At 48.9% G+C, this 21,976-nt stretch overlaps 1 protein-coding gene across 2 annotated transcripts in view; it reads right to left on the bottom strand.

The window, feature by feature from the left end:
• Positions 1-5,236, bottom strand: part of RSPO4 (R-spondin 4) — a 37,107-nt gene extending 31,871 nt beyond the window's left edge. For both annotated transcript variants that reach the window (XM_037044723.1, XM_037044722.1), the window contains exon 1: positions 5,158-5,236. In XM_037044723.1, coding sequence (XP_036900618.1) covers positions 5,158-5,236 — 79 coding nt within the window. The remainder of the gene's footprint in view (positions 1-5,157) is intronic.
• Between the last annotated feature and the right edge of the window lie 16,740 nt (positions 5,237-21,976).

Raw genomic sequence — 21,976 nt, forward strand, 5'->3', positions numbered from 1 at the left:
CCTCGGCTCGAGAAATCGAGTGTTCCCACATGAGTTGGAACCTTGCAAGGGTGTCTGGGATCAATTCCCGAGATGTGCAGGGGCCTTTTAGGGGCCTCCAAAACAACTCAATCTAACTTCTGGCTCATCCAGGAACGCGTGATATAAAGGTCGGTCACCTAACACTTCGAGCGCCTCCCCCCCTCAGTCTTAAACGCTTGGGGGAGGACCCAAGACCCATAAGCGGGGTTGGGGTATGAAGAACGACCGATACCCCTTCCCTGACTGTCTTCCACCAACAGAACATTTTGACCCACCATGCAATATCACCCGATAGCTAACCAAGATAGGGTTCAGCATAGGTGGCAGAATCTGAAAAGACAATAATCGAGAGTAAAAAGGAGCCTTTTAAAGGCAAAAATGGGCTCCAGTTTATCTGAAGAGCAGGAAGTCTACCTGCATGTGTTACAGCGGCTCCTCCGGGAAGTGGGATGTAAGGCAAAGAAACAGCATCTCATTCAGCTTTTACAAACTATGAAGAAATACTACCCCTGCTTTTCCTGATAAAGGAACCTTAGATACTGAAATGTGGGAAAAGGCAGGCGACAAGTTGAAATCTTTACAGGACACTGGTGTTTCTATTGGGGCTCACAACATAGTAACTTGGGGACTAGTCGAGGCTGCTCTCATGCCCATTGGGGCTAAGAGAGCAGAGTTAGTCACAGGGGAAAACAAGGAGGAAGTCACACTTGATATAACAGGAGGACAGGCCTTGGAAGCTCTGCCTTCAGCCCCACCGGAGGGCATGCCGTGTACTTATCGCTCCTTGTCCCAACTCTGGGAGCGTTCCTCCTCGCAGGGTGTGTCACCACCAAGAAAGCAAGAAACTCAGATATCCTATCAGGGCCCTGCAACAGTGCCTTCGCAAAAACAGCCAGCCCATTCAGGGAAACTTCCAGGGGGATGCCCGCTCCAGCATCCCAAACCCCAATTGGAGCTTTCAGAGCAACAACCAGTATCCAGGAATTCAAGGAAATGCAGTTTCCCACCTTCGTGCAGCCACCCACGGAAGCGCAGGGCTGGACTTCGTCACCACCAAGGACCTCCAGCCAGCACGCTTGGAGTGATAGTCAACATTGCCTAAGGGGGGCTTTTTCTACCAACTTAAAGGGACAAGCTGATAACTTGCAGCTATAGCTGCATCAGCAGCTGCAGGCCATTCAATGTTTGACCAAGCAGGAGGTTTTTCAGACCCTCTATGATAATCTTGTGTGACTGACCCCCACAATTGGTTAACCAGCTTGGCTAATGAACTTAACCTGAGAATGTGGGTCTTTGGCGCCGACAGTTGTTTACTGACTCTAATAATGCTTTACGTACTTCAGTGCATTTGCAAATTATTTTCCCAGGGTTGTATAAGAGACCAGTAAGTAGCAAGCTTTGTGGGATCTATAGCGGTCCTAACTAAAAACAAGGGGGAAGATGTAGGGAACCACTCTGAGAGTCGTGGGAATGTGGCCCAGCACCCACGTGGTAGACCAGTGGGGAACAAGTCAGCACACAGGACCACGCCCATGAAGAAGTTCTCCCATGGAAAATCAGGCCTGCATTATACCTAGGCTGCTTTGTGACTTGCTCTTGCTAAAACTCCCTCACCCTGAGTTCAGGCAGCAAATGCTTACTGCACATCTTTAAAGGAACTTCCTGAAGTCTGTGCTCATTCTCCCAAGCACTACAGTGTAACCAGACCTGTTACTCTTATCATTCCCTTGCATTTGCAACATTGTTTCCTTGTTAATCTGTGAGAAGTAATCAGTAACATCCCTTCCACTGTTATCTGTAAAAAGTGATTACCTAAAGCAAACCTAAGTTTAATGAATGAAAACCTTCTTTGTTATGCTATTAGAAAGCCAATAAAAGCCTGTGAAGGCAAGGGTTGGCATGGTCTCCTCTTGAGAGAGTGGCCATGCTGTCCCTTTTCCTCCACAGGACTCGGTAGTCCATGTGAATTTGTCTCATCCTTAACACCGGCCACTGTGGGCCAGTGTCCACATCAGTCAGAGAAAGCCAACCTCAGCCTGTCTTCTCCTCATTGACTAGTGAATCTCTGTGTTAGGTGGGCATTACCGATCAGAGCCCCTCGGTCTGTCCAAGTGTCCCATAGCCAGGACATCCCAGCATGTTTTAAGAGAAATGTCCCCATCTGGTTCTGATTTGTTTATATTTAATTAATCAAAATGTTGTTTTGTAATAGACACTTGAGATCCAAAAACCTTTCTCAAGCCTTTTCTTTCATTCTTTCTTGTCTTAGGAACAGAAAAATTGGGTTTCACCAAGGAACAGTGACGCTGGAGCCCGCGGAAGCGTGGGTCTGTAGGGGCAGGGCCCGGGGGTGCTGGCTCAGACTGGGCGGCCACTGGGCCCAGTGAGTTGTTCCTCCTGACCTAGCAGGGTGGGTCGAAGGCTGGGTCCAAGGACTGGGCTTGGATGGCAGGCGCAGGGGAGGGCAGGTGAGTAGCATCGCTCCGCACTGGCAGCTTCTCAGGGGCAGGCCCCAGGTTTGAGCACCTTGACATCCTCAAGGCTCCAAACACAGGGCCCAGCACAGAAACTACCCTGTAACATTTGCTGAATGAACATGAGAATGAATGAGTGAATGAATGAAGCACTGCCAATACCCAGGTGCCTCCAGGACATATTTTCCTGCCAACGTTAGATCAGAATGCCAAAGATGCTAAGACTCTCAGGGGTCTTGTGTGGAATTTTCCAAGCAGCTGTTTTATGAAAGAAATGGTCGCTGAGGTGAGATGAGTTTGGAGAAGGCCCTCCCCTCCCCTCACCTCTTCCCCATGAAGGCTCTGGCAAGTCACGCAGTCAAGAAATCTAAACCCAGCCTTCCCCAAACCTATGTGGTCAGGGCTTCTATGACTACCTTGCAGAATATGCGATAGGAAGAGCTTTTCTACCTCCACACTCACCCCAGTGCTAACTGGGAAACCGAGGCTGTAGGTAGGAGTGGGGGAAATCCGCTCACCCAAAGCCACTCAGTACAAAGGGGTTGGGGGTGGGGCTGAAATCCCAGGCTATGTCCATTGCACCTGGAGATGAGTGGAGCCACATCCTCTCTCTGAAGGTACTGCACTGGGTATATGTGTGTCCCAGACACAAGAGATCAACCACCATGGGGAGGGGTGCGGAGGACCCCCTCATCAAGCTGGGGCAGGGGCAGGAACGGCCGTGCCCGACTTCCTCATGGAGCAATGGGAATGGGGGGAGGGACTGGAATTTTTTCTTTCTTATTCTTCTGTGTGTGTGTATATGTGTCTTTTTAGAACTGAGAAACATCCCAAACAGCTTCTAAACCAGCTCTTCTTCGGATGGGAGAACTGAAGCTCTGAGAAGGGAAGACCAGCACAGCTCAGGAGACACTTGTGTCCTGTCAGACCCAGTGGGATTCCAGCCTGCTTTGCTACTTACGTGCTGGGCAACCTTGGACAAGCAGTTTCCCTCTCTGAGACTCAGTTTCCTCATGCAGAAAATAAGTATCTCACCCTCCCTCTGCTAGGCTGCTGTGAGTAGCTAAGAACACAATGGACAGGAAATGAGAATGACTAATATCAGGAGCCAGTGTGCTCGGATACTCGCTTGACAAACCCATTAACTCATTCAGTTTACCCACATCTGCCCTGTGAGTTGCCTACCTGAGATTATTATTTCTATTTTATAAAGGAGTCAGTGAGGGTTTTTTTTCCCTAGAACCAATAAAGGTCTTAGAGATCTTCTAAAAATCCTTAAAAGGGCAAACCAAAGCTCAGAGAGGCAAAGTGACTTCCCCAAGGTCCCCTAGCTAGTAACTGGGGACGCCAGGGTTTGCCCCCAGGCAGGCTGACTCGAGCCCACACACTGAACCACCATGTCAGGGCCAGTCACAGAGGAGTGCCCCCCTCACTAGAAGCCTACCCACCTCTCCACTCCCTGGGGCCTTGGAGCCCTCGGGCCACAGTCTCCCTGCCCCACCCATCCCCACCTCCTATTCTCCCACAGCCCCTTTCTGCTTTCTGCTTCACTCCAGTAGTGTCTGTGTCCACCTGTAGGGCCATTCACTTAAATGGAGTAGACGACCCGAGAGGGCAGACTCCCGTTCTCACCCCCAGGGAGCCTTGCTCGGACCTAATGCAGAGCTGAAGAGAAAAAAGACACCGGTCTTCCATTCACCTGCTGGACAACTTAACCAACTTACTTAACCTGCCCGAAACCTGGCATCCAGCTTTACAAAATAAGATGACTGCCATGCCATGAGGATGTAGCAGGGGGACCCTTTAGTGTCAGACCTGCACGCAGGAGGCCGAAGGGCCACCCTGCTCAGGTGCAGACTCGTTCGCCCCCCTCTACTCTCGCGCTCTGCCAACCCCAGTTCTGTAGGGACAGCCTCAAACCCACCTCCTGAGGATGTTCTGCCTCTCACAGCGAGGGGCAGTGGCATGGGACCCTGACGTCAGGGTGCAAGGGGCCCTGGTTTTGTGCCCCAGGTACATTCTTCGTCTGAACCTTGATTCATCTTTCCAGTGGCCCTATGGGGTCAAGATGGAAAAACACAGGCTCTTGGAGGAGAGAGAGGTCTTCCAGCTCATTCCCAAAATGAATAGGCTCAAAGTCAGGTCTCAGGTCTCCCCGAGTTCATGCAGCTCATGCCCTCACCCCGGTAGGGGGGGAGGAGCACCAAAGATCACTGACGTGGCCCAAGTGACACAGGGAGTCAGGGTGGGTGATGGGATTGGGGAATCCTGCCCTGTGCCAGGCCCTGATCTTCATGTCACCTCCTGGCTTATCATGGGTGTTTAGGATGGTTTCTAAGCCACTAACTCCGTGCCCTAGTCCCAGTGCCCTCCAGCCCAGCACCTGAGGCTTGCTGTCTTTGCACACAGCCACTCTCCTTGTTCCTAGCGATGATGAAGGCAGTGAGAGACAGAGAGCCCTGCCAGTGCCTTCCCTCATCGGAGAGCCCCCTTGGTGAACTGGGTGCCCCAGGGCCTCAGTCTCCCCATCTGTAAAGTGGCTGGGAACCTCTCTGGAGGAGTCAGTAGCCCAAAGGCACTGGGCAGATGCCCCAAGGGTCATCCTTCTGCCTGCCCTGCTGTACCTGCCAGGCCACCCCGCCCAGCAGGGTGCCCCTCATACCTTGCTTTTTTCTTCGGTTCAGGGGGAGCATGTCCGCGGCGTGGGCCACGAGCAGTAACAGGCAGAGTGGCACCCGCATCTGGGCAGCCTGGTCCCAGCGGGTGCGCGGGGCTCCTGGCACCCAGGTGGCGTCCGCGAAGACTCCCGGGGAGGCGCAACAGCCCGGCGGGAACCCGACGGCGGCTGGGCCAGTGCGGGGGCTGCTGCAGGCTCTCCGCACCCGCCTTCCGCCCAGGGACCGGCCGCCAGGTCGAGTGAGGGCGTCTGCAGAGCAGGGACACTGCGCTGGTGGGGAGGAGCCGGCAGCGGGGCGGCGCGTTAACCCACCCTGGGCGGCGCGCCGTCGGAGTTGGAGCAGGGTGGGGGCGGGGTGGGGTCGCCGGGCGAGGGGCCAGGCGGCCCGACTGTCCCACAGTCCGCGGTGTGTTGTCGTTTCCACCCTTTCATTGTCCAGCTCAGGTACCTGCTGTCCGCCAGACGCAGGTACACACACGCACAGATGCAGACTCCCTGGTGCCCGGTGCCCCCCATCCCTCCGTTCTCACCGCCTCCCGCTACCCGACTCCCTCCTCTGATTTTCTGTTTCTTCCTCCCACGCTTTCCTCTGTTTTTCTCTTTCTGTCTCTGGTTCTCCTCCTCTGCTACCTCTTTCCTTGACCCCATTGCAGCCTTCCTAATCTCTCTGTTGCTGAATGTTCTCCTTCTCACAGGTGCTCACTGTCTGCGTGTGCACCTGGCTGGCCCTCTGGCGCGCCCTTTCCTCTTTCCTGGTGCCCATCTCCCTGCTCTCCACCTGCAGGACGGGGTATGTGCGTAAGCCCCGCTGTCTGGCTCTTTCTTTTGGCTCTGGCTCTTTCAAAATAGCCCTAAGTCCTTTCTGGCCACTGCCCCTGAATTTTTCCCACACAGCCTTCTGGAAGCCCCTAATCTGTGACTCAAAGTAACCAGCACCTCATAAATTCTATAGTGAAGGGGCTGGGGGCCTGCACTGTGTTCCCTCCAACCTTATCTGTGGGACTGGGAGCAGCTGGTCCTGTTTTAACCCTTTCAGAGCCAAACCCCTGCTTCCACCCAACAAACAGCACATGCCCACCCACTAAAAACAGTAACAATAATAATATAGCTATTTTTTGTGGCCTATGCGCTTGGTGTTTTGTTAAGCACTTTACATGCACTATAACCTTTAAAACAGCCAGTCAGGTTCTATTCTGATTAGCCTACTTTACGGGGGAGGAAAGGGAAGTTCAGAGAGGCCCAGCGACTTGCCTACAGCCACACAGCAGGTCGGAGGGCCATCTGGGTTCAGTGCCTGCCTTCTTAGCCACTGCTTCAGACACACAACCTACTGAACAATTAGCATTCCTTTTTCTTACGTGTCTGGTTTGATTAGAAAGAAAGTAAATGCTGATTTCTTCTGTAGCCCATTTTCTCCACCCTGAGGTGGTCCCCCAGCGCAATGAAGTCATGTCAGAGGGGAGGTAGACACACAGAGAGTGAGGCAGCTCTGGCCAGCCATCTGGTGGGCCTCCATGAACACTGGCAGACAACACCCTAAGGATTTTAGTGGCCTGTCAGAGCCATCCCACCCAAATGACTCCATTTCACAGATGGAGCCACAGAGGCCTTTGGTCAACGGTGGCAGGGGAGGGGTGCCTAGCTCAGGCAGTACAGTGATTCTAGGCCAGAGCTGGGATGTGTGAGCAGGCCCCCTCCACCATGCCCTCCCTACAAGGCCCTTACATGCTGACTTCTCTGATCTCCATCTTCCCCACTACTCCGCCCCTCACCCCTTTGATCCCAGAGATCCCAACTCTTGCAGTACATTTTTTAAAGGTTTTATTTATTTATATTTAGAGGGGAAGGAGAGGAGAGAAGGAGAGAAATATCAATGTACGGTTGCCTCTCGTGAGTCCCCCGCTGGGAACTGGCCTGCAACCCAGGCATGTGCCCCGACTGGGAATCGAACTGCAACCTCGAGGTTCGCAGGCCCGAGCTCAATCCACTGAGCTACACCAGCCAGGGCCCAACTCTTGCAGTATTGCACGAACCTCTCCAGGCCTCTCGTTCCTCTAAGCCTTTCCTGGGTGGCCTCCCTATGGAATGCCCGTCTGCATCTCATCGCCCTTCTCCACTGACTCATTCAGGACTCAGTCCTGGATATGGCCTCGTCCAGGGAGCCTTCCCTGGGTCTCAGTTCAGGCTCGGTGCCTCTTCATCGAAGTTTTTGTCACACCAGGTGGTAACTAGGGGTGCATCTGTGCTTTCCTCTGAGTTGCCAACTCTCTGAGAACCAGAGATGAGGTCGTATGTGAGTCTCTGGAGCCCAGCATGTGCCAGACACAGGTGCTCCGCATGTTCATTAAGCGAATGAATGAATTTCATCAGATGCAGGCGTTTCCCAGCTTATATATGGAATTCAGGTATCTGGAGCAATGAGGCGACCCTAGATCAGGCTTTAGAAAGCAGGCGAGTCCACTTCCACCCAGCCACCCCCCGTCCTGAAGTCTCCCACGTCCAGAACAGGACAGCCCCCAGGTACGCAGGGCCAGGGAGGAGCCATGTGCATCGGGAATCGTGCAGAGGCCAGGGCTACTGAACAGCAGCCGCCATTTCTGCAGGCAGTAGCCTCTTACCCCCTCGCCTCCCACTGCCTCTGCTCAAGCTACTCAGCTCTCCTCCTGTTCCTCAAACTCTCCCTGTCCGGTGTCCTTATCAGGGCTTTTGCTGTTTTCCTGCCTGGAAAATTCTTCCTCAGATAGCTCCAGGGCCTGTCTCCACTCCAGGTCACCTTGTTGGAGGGCCCTCTCTGACCCCTCCAGGTAAAATAGAGCATCCATTCCCCGCATCCCCCATCCTGCTATTCTTCTAGTACCAGGCATCATCTGGTCTCTGCATGTTTGTAAGTTGCTTGTGAGTTTCATGGAGGCAGAAATTTTCTATTTTATCCCTGTGCCTGACATATAAAGTGCTTAATAAATACTTGTGGAATAAATAAATGAATGAATGAATGAGCTCTCACTTATTCCTTGATTCTTGGCGGTGCCTCAAGTACCTCCTGCTCTCCTGGGCTGTTTCCCCCTTTGTTCAATGGCACAGCTGGAACTTTGTCTTCTCTGAGAGCCCTTCCAGACTTTTCAGAATTTGATATTTTCGGGGCTCCAAGATCCAGAACTCAGGGCCCATGTCATCCTGAGGTGCTCAGGGGGTCTTGGGTTCTCCGTAGCTTATGAGGGAGTTCCAGTTTGTTCCACCTTCCCTCCCCCAATATAAGCACCCAGGGAGGACATTGGGGCCAGTGATGCTAATGACATTGCCAGGAGGTGTGCACAGCAGGGACAGCAGTTAAAGAACCACTGGAAACTGTTATAAGTACATCAAAAGGGGCATAATGGCTGAAAGACGCTCACAGTGTGTGTTCCTGGTCAGCAAACCCTTCTCCATTGATGGATCGTGGGGACTCGGGTCCCTTGCAGCTTGTACTCTCTGTTCTTCGGTACCTGAATGAAAGCTCCCTGTGGGAGGGTCAGGGCACAGAGGACCACCTACTGAAGGGACAAAGCATGTTTCCTGACATCCCATGGGTCAGAATGCAGTCACGTGGCCACACCTATCGGCAAGGGTTGCTGAGAAATATAGTCTAGCCTCGTGCTCTGGAGGGCTACCTGGTCAGTCTGCCGCATCGGGCCACTCATTCTTGCCCCAGTCATGCAGCAGCTCCTACCTGTGCTGGCTCTGTAGTAGCTCCTACAAGCTCTTCTCCCTAAGCAACCAGAGAACCTGAAGTTTTTGTAAGTGAAGCCCAACTCCTCAGAGTTGCAAGGGTTGCAAGATGGCCCCTGCTAGAATGACCAAACTGTCCTGGTTTGCCAGGGATTAAAGAGTTTTCTGGGATGCCATGTGTACCTCATGTGTAACTGCGCGACCAATGCCACATTAAAATTGGACCATCGCAACACTCCCCCGTGCTGCCCCTTTGTGGTTGCACCCACACCCTCCTCTCCACCTTAACCCCTGGCAAGCACTAATCTGTTCTCCAGCTCTGTAATTATGTTGTTACACAACTATTATACAATGGAATAATGCAGTATGTATCCTTTTGAGATTGGCTTTCTTTTTTAAGTGTATTTTATTGATTATGCTATTATAGTTGTCCCAATTTTTCCTCCTTTGCCCCCATCTGCCTGGTACCCTTCATTCTCTTCAGCAGTCCCACTTACTTCATATCCATGGGTCCTGCATATAAGTTCTTTGGCTTCTTCATTTCCTACACTCTTCTTAACCTCCCCCTGTCTATTTTGTACCTCTGAAGTATGCTTCTTAATCACTGCACCCTTTCCTTCTTCCTTCTCCCAGCTGATAACCCTCCAAATGATCTCTATATCTATGATTCTGTTCCTGTTCTAGTTGTTTGTTTAGTGTTTTTTTAGATTCAGTTGTTGACAGTTGTGATTTTGTTGCCATTTTAATGGGCATAGTTTTGATTTTCTATTTTTTAAATAAGTCCCTTTAATATTTCATGTAATAATGGTTAGATGATGATGAACTCTTTTAGCTTCATCTTGTCTTGGAAGCACTTTATCTGCCCTTCCATTCTAAATGACAGCTTTGCTGGATGGAGTAATCTAGGTTGCATGTCCTTGCTTTTTATCACTTTGAATATTTCTTGCCATTCCCTTCTGGCCTACAAAGTTTCTTTTGAGAAATTAACTGACAGTTTTGTGGGAATTCCTTTGTAGGTAACTCTCTACTTTTCTCTTGCTGCTTTTGACAGTCCCTCTTTATCTTTAAATTTCAGCATTTTAATTATGATGTGTCTTGATGTGGTCCTCTCTGGGCCCAACTTGATTGGGACTCTCTGGGCTTCCTGGACTCTGTATGTCTATCGGCCAAACTAGGGAAAATTGTTTTCATTATCATTTCAAATAAGTTTTCAACTTCTTGCTCTTCCTCTTCTCTTTCTGGCATTCCTACAATTTGGATGTCGGTACATTTGGAGATATCCCAGAGGCACCTTATATTATCCTCATTTTTCTTTTTTAAATTCTTGTGTCTTCTTGCTGTTCCTGGTTGAATGCTTATCTTTTCCTTATGTTTCAAATAGTTTATTTGAACTTTGGCTTCATGCTCTCCACTGTTGGTTCTCTGTAGATTTTTATTTATTTCACTTAGTGTCACCTTCATTTCTTCCTTTATGATGCTGCCATACTCAATGAGTTCTTTGAGTATCTTGGTCACCAGTGTTTTGAACTCTGCATCTGTTTGGCTGGTTATCTTCATTTTGTTTAGTTCTTTTTCTGGGGCTTTGTTCTATTCTTTCCTTTNCAATGAGTTCTTTGAGCATCTTTTTTATTTATTTATTTATTTATTTATTTATTTATTTTTCAGAGGGGAAGGGAAGGAGAGAGGAAGGAAACATCAATGTATGGTTGCTTCTTGTGCATCCCCTGCAGGGAACTGGCCCCTGCCAGAAACTGGCCTGCAACCCAAGAATGTGCCCTGACTGGGAATCGAACCTCGATCCTGTGGTTCGCAGGCCCGCACTCAATCCACTGAGCTATGCCAGCCAGGGCTTTCTTTGAGCATCTTGATCACCAGTGTTTTGAACTCTGCATCTGTTTGGCTGGTTATCTCCATTTTGTTTAGTTCTTTTTCTGGGGCTTTGTTCTATTCTTTCCTTTGGGTGATATTTTTTTGTTTCTTCAATTTGGCAGCCTCCCTCTGTTTGTTTCTATGTATTAGGTAGAGCTGCCTTGACTCCCTGTCTTAGTAGCATGGCCTATTATAGAAAAGGCACCTGTAAACTGTGTAAGGTGGAGATTTAGGTAATTGCCAGGCTTTACTGCTTTGTGGCTGTGTGTCGGGGGAGGCCTCAGAGAGAGGACACTGCCACTGCCTGGCTTCTGGCAGTTTGCCTGGCACTTACCCTGTATAACTGGTGCTCCTCCAGCTGTTGCCCTGGAGCTGAATCCCAGAGGTGGTGGGTCTGCATACATTTTAAGTCTGTGGGGCCCTTTAAGCAGAGTTTCCTGGAAATTCAGCAGTTTCTTCTGCTGCCCCAACCCCCTCTGGTTTTTATAGCCCGAAGTTATGGGGCTTTATCTTCCTAGTGTTGGAACCCTGGGCTGGGTGGTCTGGCCTGGGGCTGGAATTGCTCACTCCCAAGGTATCCTTCCTGATTTTCATCCACTGCAGGTGAATGTGAAACCTCCCATTCTGCTTCCACCACCTTTTCATGCCACACCACGCCTTTGTGCCTCTCTACCCCATCTCCACATCTCTGCCCCTCCCACTCATCTGGATGAATGTGGCTTCTCTAAATCCTTGGTTGTTGGACTTCCATACAGTTCAATTTTCTGATGGTTCTAGGTGTTTTTTGTTTTCAGTAATTCATTTTGTGGTTGTGCAAAGAGGCAAAGCATGTTTACTTATGCCTCCATCTTAACTGGAAGTCCTGGCTTTCTTAACTTAGCATGATTTCCTTGAGATTCATTCCAGTTGTTGCATGTATTAATAGTTGCTTTCCATTGCCGCATAGTAGTCCATGTATAATAGCTTTTTTAGCCATTCACCCATTGAAAACATTTGGATAACTTCTAGTTTTGGGCTGTTGAGAATGATGCTACTGTGGACACTTGTGTACAAATTTCTGTATATTCTGTTTAGCAAAGCATCTGTGCATGTCTTTGTTTGTTTTAAGTATTTTATTTATTTATTTTTAGACAGAGGGGAAAGGGAGAAAGAAAGGGAGAGAAACATCAATGTGTGGTTGCCTCTTGTGCACCCCCTACTGGGAAACTGGCCTGCAACCCAGGCATGTGCCCTGACTGGAAATCGAACCAGTGACCTTTTGGTGCTCAGTACACTAAGCCACACCAGCCAGGGCTTTTTGTGAATTTTTAATTAGATTGTTTGGTCATACTGTTGCATTTTAAGAGTTCTTTATTCTACACAGAAGTCTTTTATTGGATATGTGATTTTCTAATATTTTCTCCTAGTCTGTAATTTGCCCTTTCAGCCTCTTACCAGCATCTTTCACAGAGGAAATTATTTAATTTTGGTGATATCCACTATAAATTTTTCCCTTTATGGATCATATTTTTAGTGGCAAGTCTAAGAACATTTGCTTAGATCCAAGTCTCAAAGATTTTCCTTTTTTTTCCTCTAGAAGTTATATAGCTTTACATTCAAGTCCATGACCCATTTTGGGGGTATTAATTTTTATATAAAGGCTCAAGTTTAGGTCAATGTTTTTTGTTTTTTTGCCTATGGATGGCCAGTTGCTTCAGTATGATTTGTTGAAAAGGCTGTCTTACCTCTATGGAATTGCCTTTGCTCCTTTGTCAAATATTAATTGGGCATATTTATGTGCATCTATATCTGGGTTATCTATCTTGCTCGACAGACTATCTGTTGTTCTGTCTGCCCATACCACATGGCCTTGATTATTGTAGTTTTAAATCAATCTTGAAATTGGGTAGACCAGTCCTGCCCAATTTTTTTTTCAAAATTGTTTTAGCTATTCTATTTTCTTTGTCATTTAATATAAATTTTATAATAATTTTGTCTGTATTGAAACAAATCATATAGCAAATCTGATCAGAATTACATTAAATGTGTATATCAGTTTGGGGAAAATTACATCTTAACTATATTAAGCTTTCCAATCAATGAATCTGGTCTGGCTCTCCTCTTATTTAGAGCTTCTTTTATGTTTTTAAAATTAGTGTTTTATCATTTTCAGCATACAAGTCTGTGTATATGTTTTTGTTAGATTTATACCTAAGTATTCCTTTTCTTTTCCTAAGCAATTGTAAATTTATTTTTACTTTTGCTGTCCATATATTTGACCGTAGTATATAAGAATATAACTAATTTTTATATATTGATCTTATATCCTGTCACCTTGCTGAATTCACTTATTAGTTCAAGGAGTAATTTCATAGATTTTCAGTGTTTTAAAACATAGCAAATCAAATAAAAAATCTTAAAAAAAATTTTTTTAAAGCCCTGGCTGGTGTAGCTCAGTGGATTGAGCGCGGATCTGCGAACCACACAATCGCAGTTTGATTCCCAGTCAGGGCACATGCCTGGGTTGCAGGTCAGTTCCCAGCAGGGGACGCATGAGAGGCAACCATACATTGATACTGCTGTCCCTGTCTGCTTCCCTTCCCCTCTAAAGATAAATAAATAAATAAGTCTTTTAAAATTTTTTCAAAAATCATATCTCTTCTGAAAAGAAGGGCAGATTTCTTTCTTTTTTATTTATGTGTGTTTTGTTTCCTTTTCCTGCCTTATTGCATTGGCTAGAATTTCCAGCACTGTGCTGGTTAAGTAAGAGTGATGAGAACACATATCATTAGCTTGCTCTCGATCTTAATGAAAAAGCATTCAGTCTTTGATCATTACATAGAATGTTGTCTGTGTGTGTTTGTCCTTTATCAAGTGAAGGAAGTTCCTCTCTATTGATATTTTTCTGAAATTTTTTAAAAATCATGAATTAGTGTTGAATTTTGCCATATGCTTTCTTTGCACATATTGATACAACTGTGTTGTTTTTCTTCTTTAGACTGTTGGTAAGATACATTCCATTGATTGATTTTGAATATTGAAACAGAGTCCTCCCCATGGATTAAGCCTCAGTTGGCCATGGTGTATAATTCTTTTTATATATTGTGAATTCTACTTGCTAATATTTTGTTAAGGATTTTGCATCTTTATTCCTGAATTATATTGGTTTCTCTATATATTTTTGGACTGTATTGTCTGGCTTTGGTATCAGGATAGTAATAGCCCCAGGAGCAGCAGAAGAACAGAGCAGACCAACATAGCACTACAAGGGCTCTGGAAACTGCACGGGCATTGCAACTACAACCACCCAAAGTAGGTGAGAACCGTCATGCTACACCTGAACAGTGAGACTACCTGCTAAAACAAATGATTTAAAAAGGATCTGAAGTTTCCTAACAAGATAGCCCAAAGGTACGGGATACATAGAAAATTACCTGTCATACCAAGAGCCAGAAAACCATAATTTTAATGAAAAAAGAAAATCAACCAATGCTAATACAAAACCAAGATGATTCAGATGTCGAGATTATCTGACAGTGCTCTTAAAGCAGCCATCATAAAAATGCTTTGACAAGACATTATAAATGATCTCAAAACATGGAAATGCCATAAATCTCAGCAAAGATATGTTATAGAAAACCCAAATAGAATTATAAAACTGAACAATACAATAATAAAGGGAACAACTTGCTGATGGACTCAATAGTAGAGTGGAGACATCAGAGATAACCCACCTCCCTCCTCCAACCAGTGGGAGAGTCCGAGGAGCGTTCTGCTCTGCCTCCCAGAATTCCCAGCGGGACTGAGCTCCAGGCGTCCCCACAGGTAACTGTCCCAGTGACCCACCCTTTATGGACTGCCTTCCCATCCCCTTTCACTCCATATTCTCAGCCCCACATTTCCCAGGATCAAGTCTCAAATATTCTTCCTGAACTTAAATCTTCGTCTCAGGGTCTGCTTCTTGGTAACCCCAAACCAAGACAGTATTTTATTAGTTCTCCTGACCCCGCTATGAGGCTGCGCAGGTTAAAAAAAAAAAAAAACCAATACCTAATCCAGAGTAAGTTCTCATGAGTGATTTTCATCATTTGTGCTACACTTTCATCATCTATAAGAGAGAGGTATGAAACCTGCCCCCTCACTTTCTCCACTGGGCTTTGTCTTATTCTCCTCTGAAATCACAGCCTCCGCCGCCCTGTCTCTGCTCCTTGCTGTGTCTGGTTTTTCCCAAGGGAAGGCGGGCAGCCTGGTCCCTGGGGTGCACGGGCAAACAAAGGAGCTGCTTCCAGCCAGCCCTCCCCTCCCTCGCCAACCGCAGTGGAATCACAGCCTCCATGGTGGGTTGGGCTATTGTTTTTAATACCAGTGTGAAATAAATTGAAAAATTACCCATAAAGTACAGGTTTTCAGCAGCTGGCCTGAAATTTCTTTCCATAAACAAACAAGTTTAAAGAGATGCCTTAATGCCACCCGCCAGCTCCTTCCCCAGCCTTTTATGTTCGTCCCCAGGCGGGAGCAGGGGTCCCCTGAGAGACTCAGCCTCCTGGGCAAAGGCAGGCTGCTGTGTCCATGGCTGACTTGCGCCTCTCACCTGATTTGTCTGCTCCGCGAAGAATCCCCCAGACTCAGCCGCTGCCCCCTGTTCCTATACTCGATTTAGACTTGGAAGCCAAACTGCCTGGATTTGAATCAGAGATTTCCTACCTATAGAATGAGACTTTAATCAAATCACTGAAGCTATCTGTGCCTCAGTTCCCCCTCTGAAAATAGAAATAATATTAGTATCTGCTGCATAAAGTTGTTTGGGGATTAAATTAAATTTACATGAAGCTCTTGGAACAGTGCCTGGCACAGGGCCATGCTGTGTGACTGTTAGCTGTTACTAGTTTTACAGTGGATGAGAAACTAGGGTGGAAGGTGGAGTAGGCGCTTGGTGACATTTGGACTTTTCCACACTGAGCCTTCTTTGGGGTTTTCATGAAGCGTTTCTATAAACATTTGTCGAACATCCTGCAGTTTGGAAAGCTTGCCGGCATCCGTCATTGCATTTGGCCTGACATTTAACCATGGAAGGAGTCAGGACAGGGCTTATCCCCAGTTTCCAGAAGAGGAAACTGAGGCCCAGCAGTTGAACTGGCTCTCCCATGCTCTCAAGAGGTGGTAGGCTCCCTTTTGGTCATTTGATGATCCAGGGTGAATCCTGACCATGGTAACAGATTGAACTTATCACAGATGGAGCCCTGCTCCTTCATCACACGCTGAAACTTGACCCTGACCTGAGACCAAATCATACTTCTAGTCCCACGTGGGGCTCTGACCCCGTTCTTAATTGTAGACTGAATCCTAGGCAAAGGCACCATCTGGGTTTCCATCAGAGCCCTGGATATTGTTTCACACCAGGCCCTGACTCCAACCTCAGGCAGCCCTGACCCTGCGGCAGATCGAGCCCCAATCCCTATTATAGACTCAGAGTCCTGGCCCCGCACTGACTTGCAATCCTGGTTTCATACTGGCCTTAGCTCTGGCCTCAGGTGCAGCCTGCAATGGGCCTCCAACCTGGAACTCCACCCACAGGCCCATCCTGGATCCGCTGTATGAATCCAATTGTCCATCTTGCCCAGGCTTCAGCTTATCACCCAGAAAACGATGGAAAAAGAAAACTCTCAGCACCCTTAAACAAGGCCAAGACATCAGAGTAGTATTTACAACCCCATCCAGGGAGCGAGACCCCATCTCCTCTGTGTGCTTGCACAGGACCCAACCCCACCCCGGGGCAGCCTCGGAGATCCAAGTCCTTCTGAAGCCAGAACTCTGAGGAGTTCTATTGTTTGGGTGGTTTTCAGTTCTGATTATTCAATAGAGCCATTTCTGGTTTTACACTCGCAGCCCTGGTCAGCTGGGGTAGGGTTTTTCTTCCCTCTGTGGTTGCAGTTGTAACACTCTTTCAAACAAAGGGGAAAAAAGCTTTAAAGCAGTAAAAATATTTCCAAAATATGTTCACACTCACATTGATCTTGGTAATTGGCTGGGAGAGAGAGGGAAGGACAAGAAGAGGTTTCCATAGCGAGGGGCCCGCAGGTCTCTGGTGGGCTGGGGGTACGGGTGTGGGGGCCAGCCTGGGCTCCAGGTCTACACCAGGGTGGCAGTGGAGGTGGGGAAGGGGTGGGGGGAGAATTGAGTCCAGGAAGGTGGAGGAGAGAAGCCAAGGTTCAGGCCCGTGAGGGCTTCCACTCTGGAAGGAGCTGAGACCAGGAGCCTCTTACCTGCTGTGTGTTCTTAACTCTGAGCTTCACTTTCTCGTCTATCAAATGGAGACAATATCAAAAGGAGGACTCTGTCCATCAAAAAGACAAGGGGGCTACAAAGCATCCAGCACAAGGCCTGACACCGAGCAGGTGCAAGGAATCGTAGCTGCTGCCATGGTTATTACCTGCACCCACATTTGTCAGCTGAGGGGCAGCAGCGCTTACTGGCGCATGGAGGTCAGAGTCGGACTGCTTGGGTTCAGCCCTGGTTCTACCGCTTACTACTTTTGTGACCTCGGGCAAGTTGCTAACTCCTCGGATCCTCAGTTTCCTCATCTGTAAAATGGGGATGGTAATTGAGTTATTGTGAAGGTTGAATGAATTAATACATGCAAAGCTCTTAGAACTGTGCTTGACGTGTAGTGAGTGCCTAATAAGTGTTAGGTATTATTACTTGTTCGAAAAATATTTTAGGCATCCCTACTATGGGCGCGTTGTGGGATAGAAAAAGTACTACACGTGAGGTGCAGTAAGAAATCCTAGGCCCCCAAATTTTCTTGCCTCATGTCCCCCATCCCAGTTCTGGCCACTAGCAGTTCATGAACTGATTGATTTATTGATTCATTCATTACCAATCACCCACTGTGTGCTGGGGGGTGGTGAGAGTTAGAGAAACAAGGTCCTCATCGCCCAGTGAGGAGACGGAAGGAAGGCAGGAGATCACAACAAAGTTGGGTGAATTCCAGAATTCACGTTCATAGGAGGGGTTATGGGAGCCAAGGGGAGGTGCCAGAGATGGGCCCGCAAGGCTGGTCGGAGCTGAGTCCTGAAGGGCGCACTGGAGTTGCGCATTCATTCATTCAATAAATATTTACCAAGCACCAGTCCCCAGGCTGAGGACTCAACCAATAACACAACACGTTCAGGTCTGGTCTTCCTGAAGCTTACGGGCCAGCAGGGAGACAAGGAACAACAGAGAAACACGTGCACGCAGTGGGTGCCGTTAGGGAGATGAGTGCTGTGAACAGAACTAGAGCTGGGTGAGGGGGCAGAGAATGATGAGGGTCAGCGAGGGCTTCTGTGGCAGGTGACCTGAACAGAGACCTGAGGGAGTGAGTGATGCAGAGATCAAGGGAGAGCATGTCAGGCAGAGGGAACAGCAAATGCACAGGCCTGGAGGTAGTAATGAACTTGGGGTCACGGAAGGGAGGCAGAGTGGCTAGAGTGGAGGGAGCGGGGAGGGCTGTGGGGAGAGGAGCAGAGCAGTAACAGGGGCACGGGGTTGGGGCACACGGCTTTGTCTGAATGAATTCCCCAGGAGGTTGGGAGGGGTGATGAATAATTCATTCATCAATGAATTAAAGAATCAATTTTTCACAGACTTTGGCATTAGAAAGACTGAAGTTCTGGGTAACTTCACAGTCCCCCTTAATTCTCACAACAGCCCATGTCACAGGTGGGGAAATGGAAGTCCCAGAGAGGATGCAGACAGAGATCTGATGCCTTTAGCTCTGGAGCCCTGGTTCTCTGAGCTCCCGTGTCCCCTCTGGTCTCTACCTCCCACTCCTAAGGACCCACAGGCCTCACAGCCTCTGCGGGTCTACCAAGTCCTCAGCCATTTCCTCCCAGCTGCCTCAGCCAGAACTGGGCTCAAGGGGAAGTGGTAGGCACCAATGCTCTGATACTCTCAGCCCCTTAATCCCAGAGCTCCCCCGACTGCCTGCCTCCCCATCACTGTCCTCCTTTAATCCATCGTGACTTCTGATCAGTTCAGCTCCTAAGAGGGGCTGACAAAGTTACACAGTCTGAAGTGTCCCCGCCTCCAGCTCCATCAGTGGGTACCCTGCCAACACCCATCTCAGTATTCACCATTCAGGTACTTGCTGGCCAGAACCCAGGACTCCAACAGAGTCCCTGGCACCTGGACTGCTTGTGAGTTAGCACCTCCCAGGAATAGCCCTCAACCAATAGTCTGGGGGCTGGTGGATGAGCCCCCCCATCCCCCAGCTATCTTGTCCCATGGGTGGGACAACTCTGCCTCCAGAGTGCCAGGTGGGATGGAAGCCCAGCTGTCCAACTTGATCCTCACCAACTCCTTATATTTGCTTCTTTTCCTTCCCTGTCTTCTTTTACTTCCTTGCTTTCTGGTGCATCCTGGGATCAGCTCTCAGGTAACCAATTTGCCCTTGAATTCTTACTTACAGATATGCTAAGATAATTCCTATGCCCAATCAATTTTACCTGCAAAATAGCTCTCACACTGAGCCCCTTCTCCTCATGACCCCTGTGACTGTCAACTTGGTCCAAGCCCCCAAGCACCTCCTGTCTGCATGTGTTTAAAAGTCTCCCAAGTTGATTTTTGGTTTTGTCCCTGCTTCCTACCCTTGCCCCAGCCCTAGAGGCCTAAGGGCTCTTGTTATAAAGAAAACCAGGTCACCCCCTCCCTTGCTTAAAATCTGCCCTTGGCTTTCCCTTGTTCTCTCCTTACTTGATCTCTGCCCACAATGCCCATAGCCCCCAATCTCCTCTCCACCTCTCTGCCCCAGGCCAAAAGGTCACCTTCCTATTCTTTAAACACACCCACTCCTTACCACCTCAGGGCCTTTGCTCTTGCTGTTCCCTCAGTCTGGAGTGCTGTCCGGATCTCCCATGGTGAGCTCCTTCTTGTCTTCCCTAACTTCCCTGTCCCATGCCTCCACGATCCACCCCCTCCCCTGCTTCGCCCCCTTTACACCATTCCCCACCATCTCAGTTGGCCTGATTAATTTGTTTCCTTGCCGATTGGGCCTCCAAAGCAGGGACTTTGTCTGCACACCCTGGGCCCCTTGCCTCCGGCCCTGTGCTGTCTTCTGCTTAACTGTGAGTTTGGCGATGCCCTGCCCTCCTGGAGTTGATAGTCAGGTTGGACAGGGGCCGGGGGAGGAAGGAAGGCAGTGGGCCAACAGTTGTAAGAAATGCCGCAAAGGAAAAGAACTGAGGGAGTGGCTGACTTGGAGAGAGAGTGTGACTAGCTGGCAAGGGGAGGCCTGCTCACGTGGGTGACTCGGCTCAGTGTAAGAACGGTTAAATATGGTGGAGGTGTAGTGTCTCCCACAGTGGCCCAGATGAGATCAGTGCAGCCTGGTGGGATGTCTTCACGGTTCAGGACTCTTCCCATCTGGTAGCTCCACAGCTCCTAGGGGTCTGCCCTAGACAGCCCCCAGCACATCCACATTCTAGCCAGTGGGACTGGTTAGCAAAGGAGGCTGGGAAATGTAGTATTTGGCAGGGCAGCCATCTATTCAGCTAAAAGTGGAGGGAAAGATTATCCAGGAGAAATGAAGATTGGATGTGGGGGGGCTCAGGCTTCAGCAGGAAACCACTGGGCCCTACTTTCCCCATTTTCTGCATGTCCATTTTTTCGGTCCTTCTTTTGTGAGGTAGAGGACTGACTCCTGATGGCCCAGAATGAGACTAAATCCCACCTCTGGGATCCCACACCCATTGTTAGTGCCCTGGTTCTCTCTGTCCCCTCTCAGGTGTCCAGCCAGGTCTTTCCTGTCCCCTCCCTTCGTCTGCCTCCAGTCTCTGTTCTCTTCACCTCTTCTTCGCTCCTGTCCTCAGTCCATTTCTCCCTCTCAGAAGACGTCTTGGAAGTTCTGCCTGCACGTAAGGCTGCTTTCTCACTCCCTTCTCTCTCTCCACCTCCTTGGGGATCTGGCCTCTCTACTCCCTGCTCTGAGTGCAGCGTACTCACCAGGGACAAGTCCCTCTCTGTCACGAGATCTACTTTTTCTCTGCAACCTCCCTGTGGCCCTCCACCCTGCTGGACACATTTCCTGATATTCTGTGTGACATGTCACCACCCACTGGAGACAGAGACCATGGGCTTTGCAGTCAGGCTGGACAGGAGCAAGGTTGCTTCACCTCTCTGAGCTTCAATGACCTCATCTGTGAGATGGGCTTAAAAACATCATGAACTCATTAAATACATTTTTATTTGCAGTCACGATATATCAGACATCGACATAAACCCAGAGAAATGTATTTGAAAAGCTGAGAACAAGTCAAAGCTACTGCCACCGAGTGCTAAGCTCTTCACAGGCATCAGCTCAGAGACGCTGCCCCTTCCACTGCCCGCTTTGCAGTCTTTTCTCCTTTACTAACTCTTCTTGCTCCTCTTTCTCCTTCCTGCAGTCCTGGCTGCATTGCCGGGTCAGCTTTCACCTCAGTTCTCCTCTCTCTGTCTCTGCAGCTCTCCAGAATCATTTCCCAGCTCTAACATGACTCATCACCTACCTGGCTATGCAGCCCTGTCTGAGGTGCAGCAGGCATCTCAAACCCAGGGTGTCTGGAACTGAACGCGCTTCTTCCCCTCCTGGCTTTCGATCTTGGGAAGGACCTTGAGAAGGACCAATCCACCTGCTCCCTGGGTCTGTGGAGCCACGCTGCCCCTCAGAACCCCTTCCCCATCCCCTGGCCCAGCCGGGGTTCAGCCTCAGGGGCTGTAGCAGCCACTTTTCTGGGTCTTAGACTGTGATCGTTTCCTCCTGCCCATGTCCATCCCGCCCACACCCCCGCAGCTGCTCAATTACTCCTAACATACTCCTTTGTGTGTGTTACCCCCACCTATAGCACACATTGTCACTGTCCTGCCAACGTCCCCTCAGAACTCAAACACCTTTCCACCCAAATAGCCGCAACCCTCTGCCTGAGGCTGAAAGTGCTGGAGAATTACAAAGTTAGCATCCCTCAGCCAGTGACTGATGTGGGTTGGTGGCTGAATCCCCAGCTCCTTGTCCTCAATTGTGATACCTCTGAGGTGTGTCCTCCACTATCTCCTAGAAGTCCCAGTGGAGATCCAGCTGGGACTGAGCCCACCTATCCCACATTAACAGCTCACTTGATTATACATTGTTTGACAGCCTGTCCTTCCAAACAGAGGGAAGGACAGGCTGTCACTTCCCCTTCTTTACAGCGTTTCCTGGAATCACCTCCCAAGTTAACCATTTGCTTGATTCCTCATT

Source organism: Sturnira hondurensis, unplaced genomic scaffold (assembly GCF_014824575.4).
Source record: "Sturnira hondurensis isolate 20B ecotype Veracruz unplaced genomic scaffold, ASM1482457v3 Scaffold0004136, whole genome shotgun sequence".
NCBI classification, from domain to species: domain Eukaryota; kingdom Metazoa; phylum Chordata; class Mammalia; order Chiroptera; family Phyllostomidae; genus Sturnira; species Sturnira hondurensis.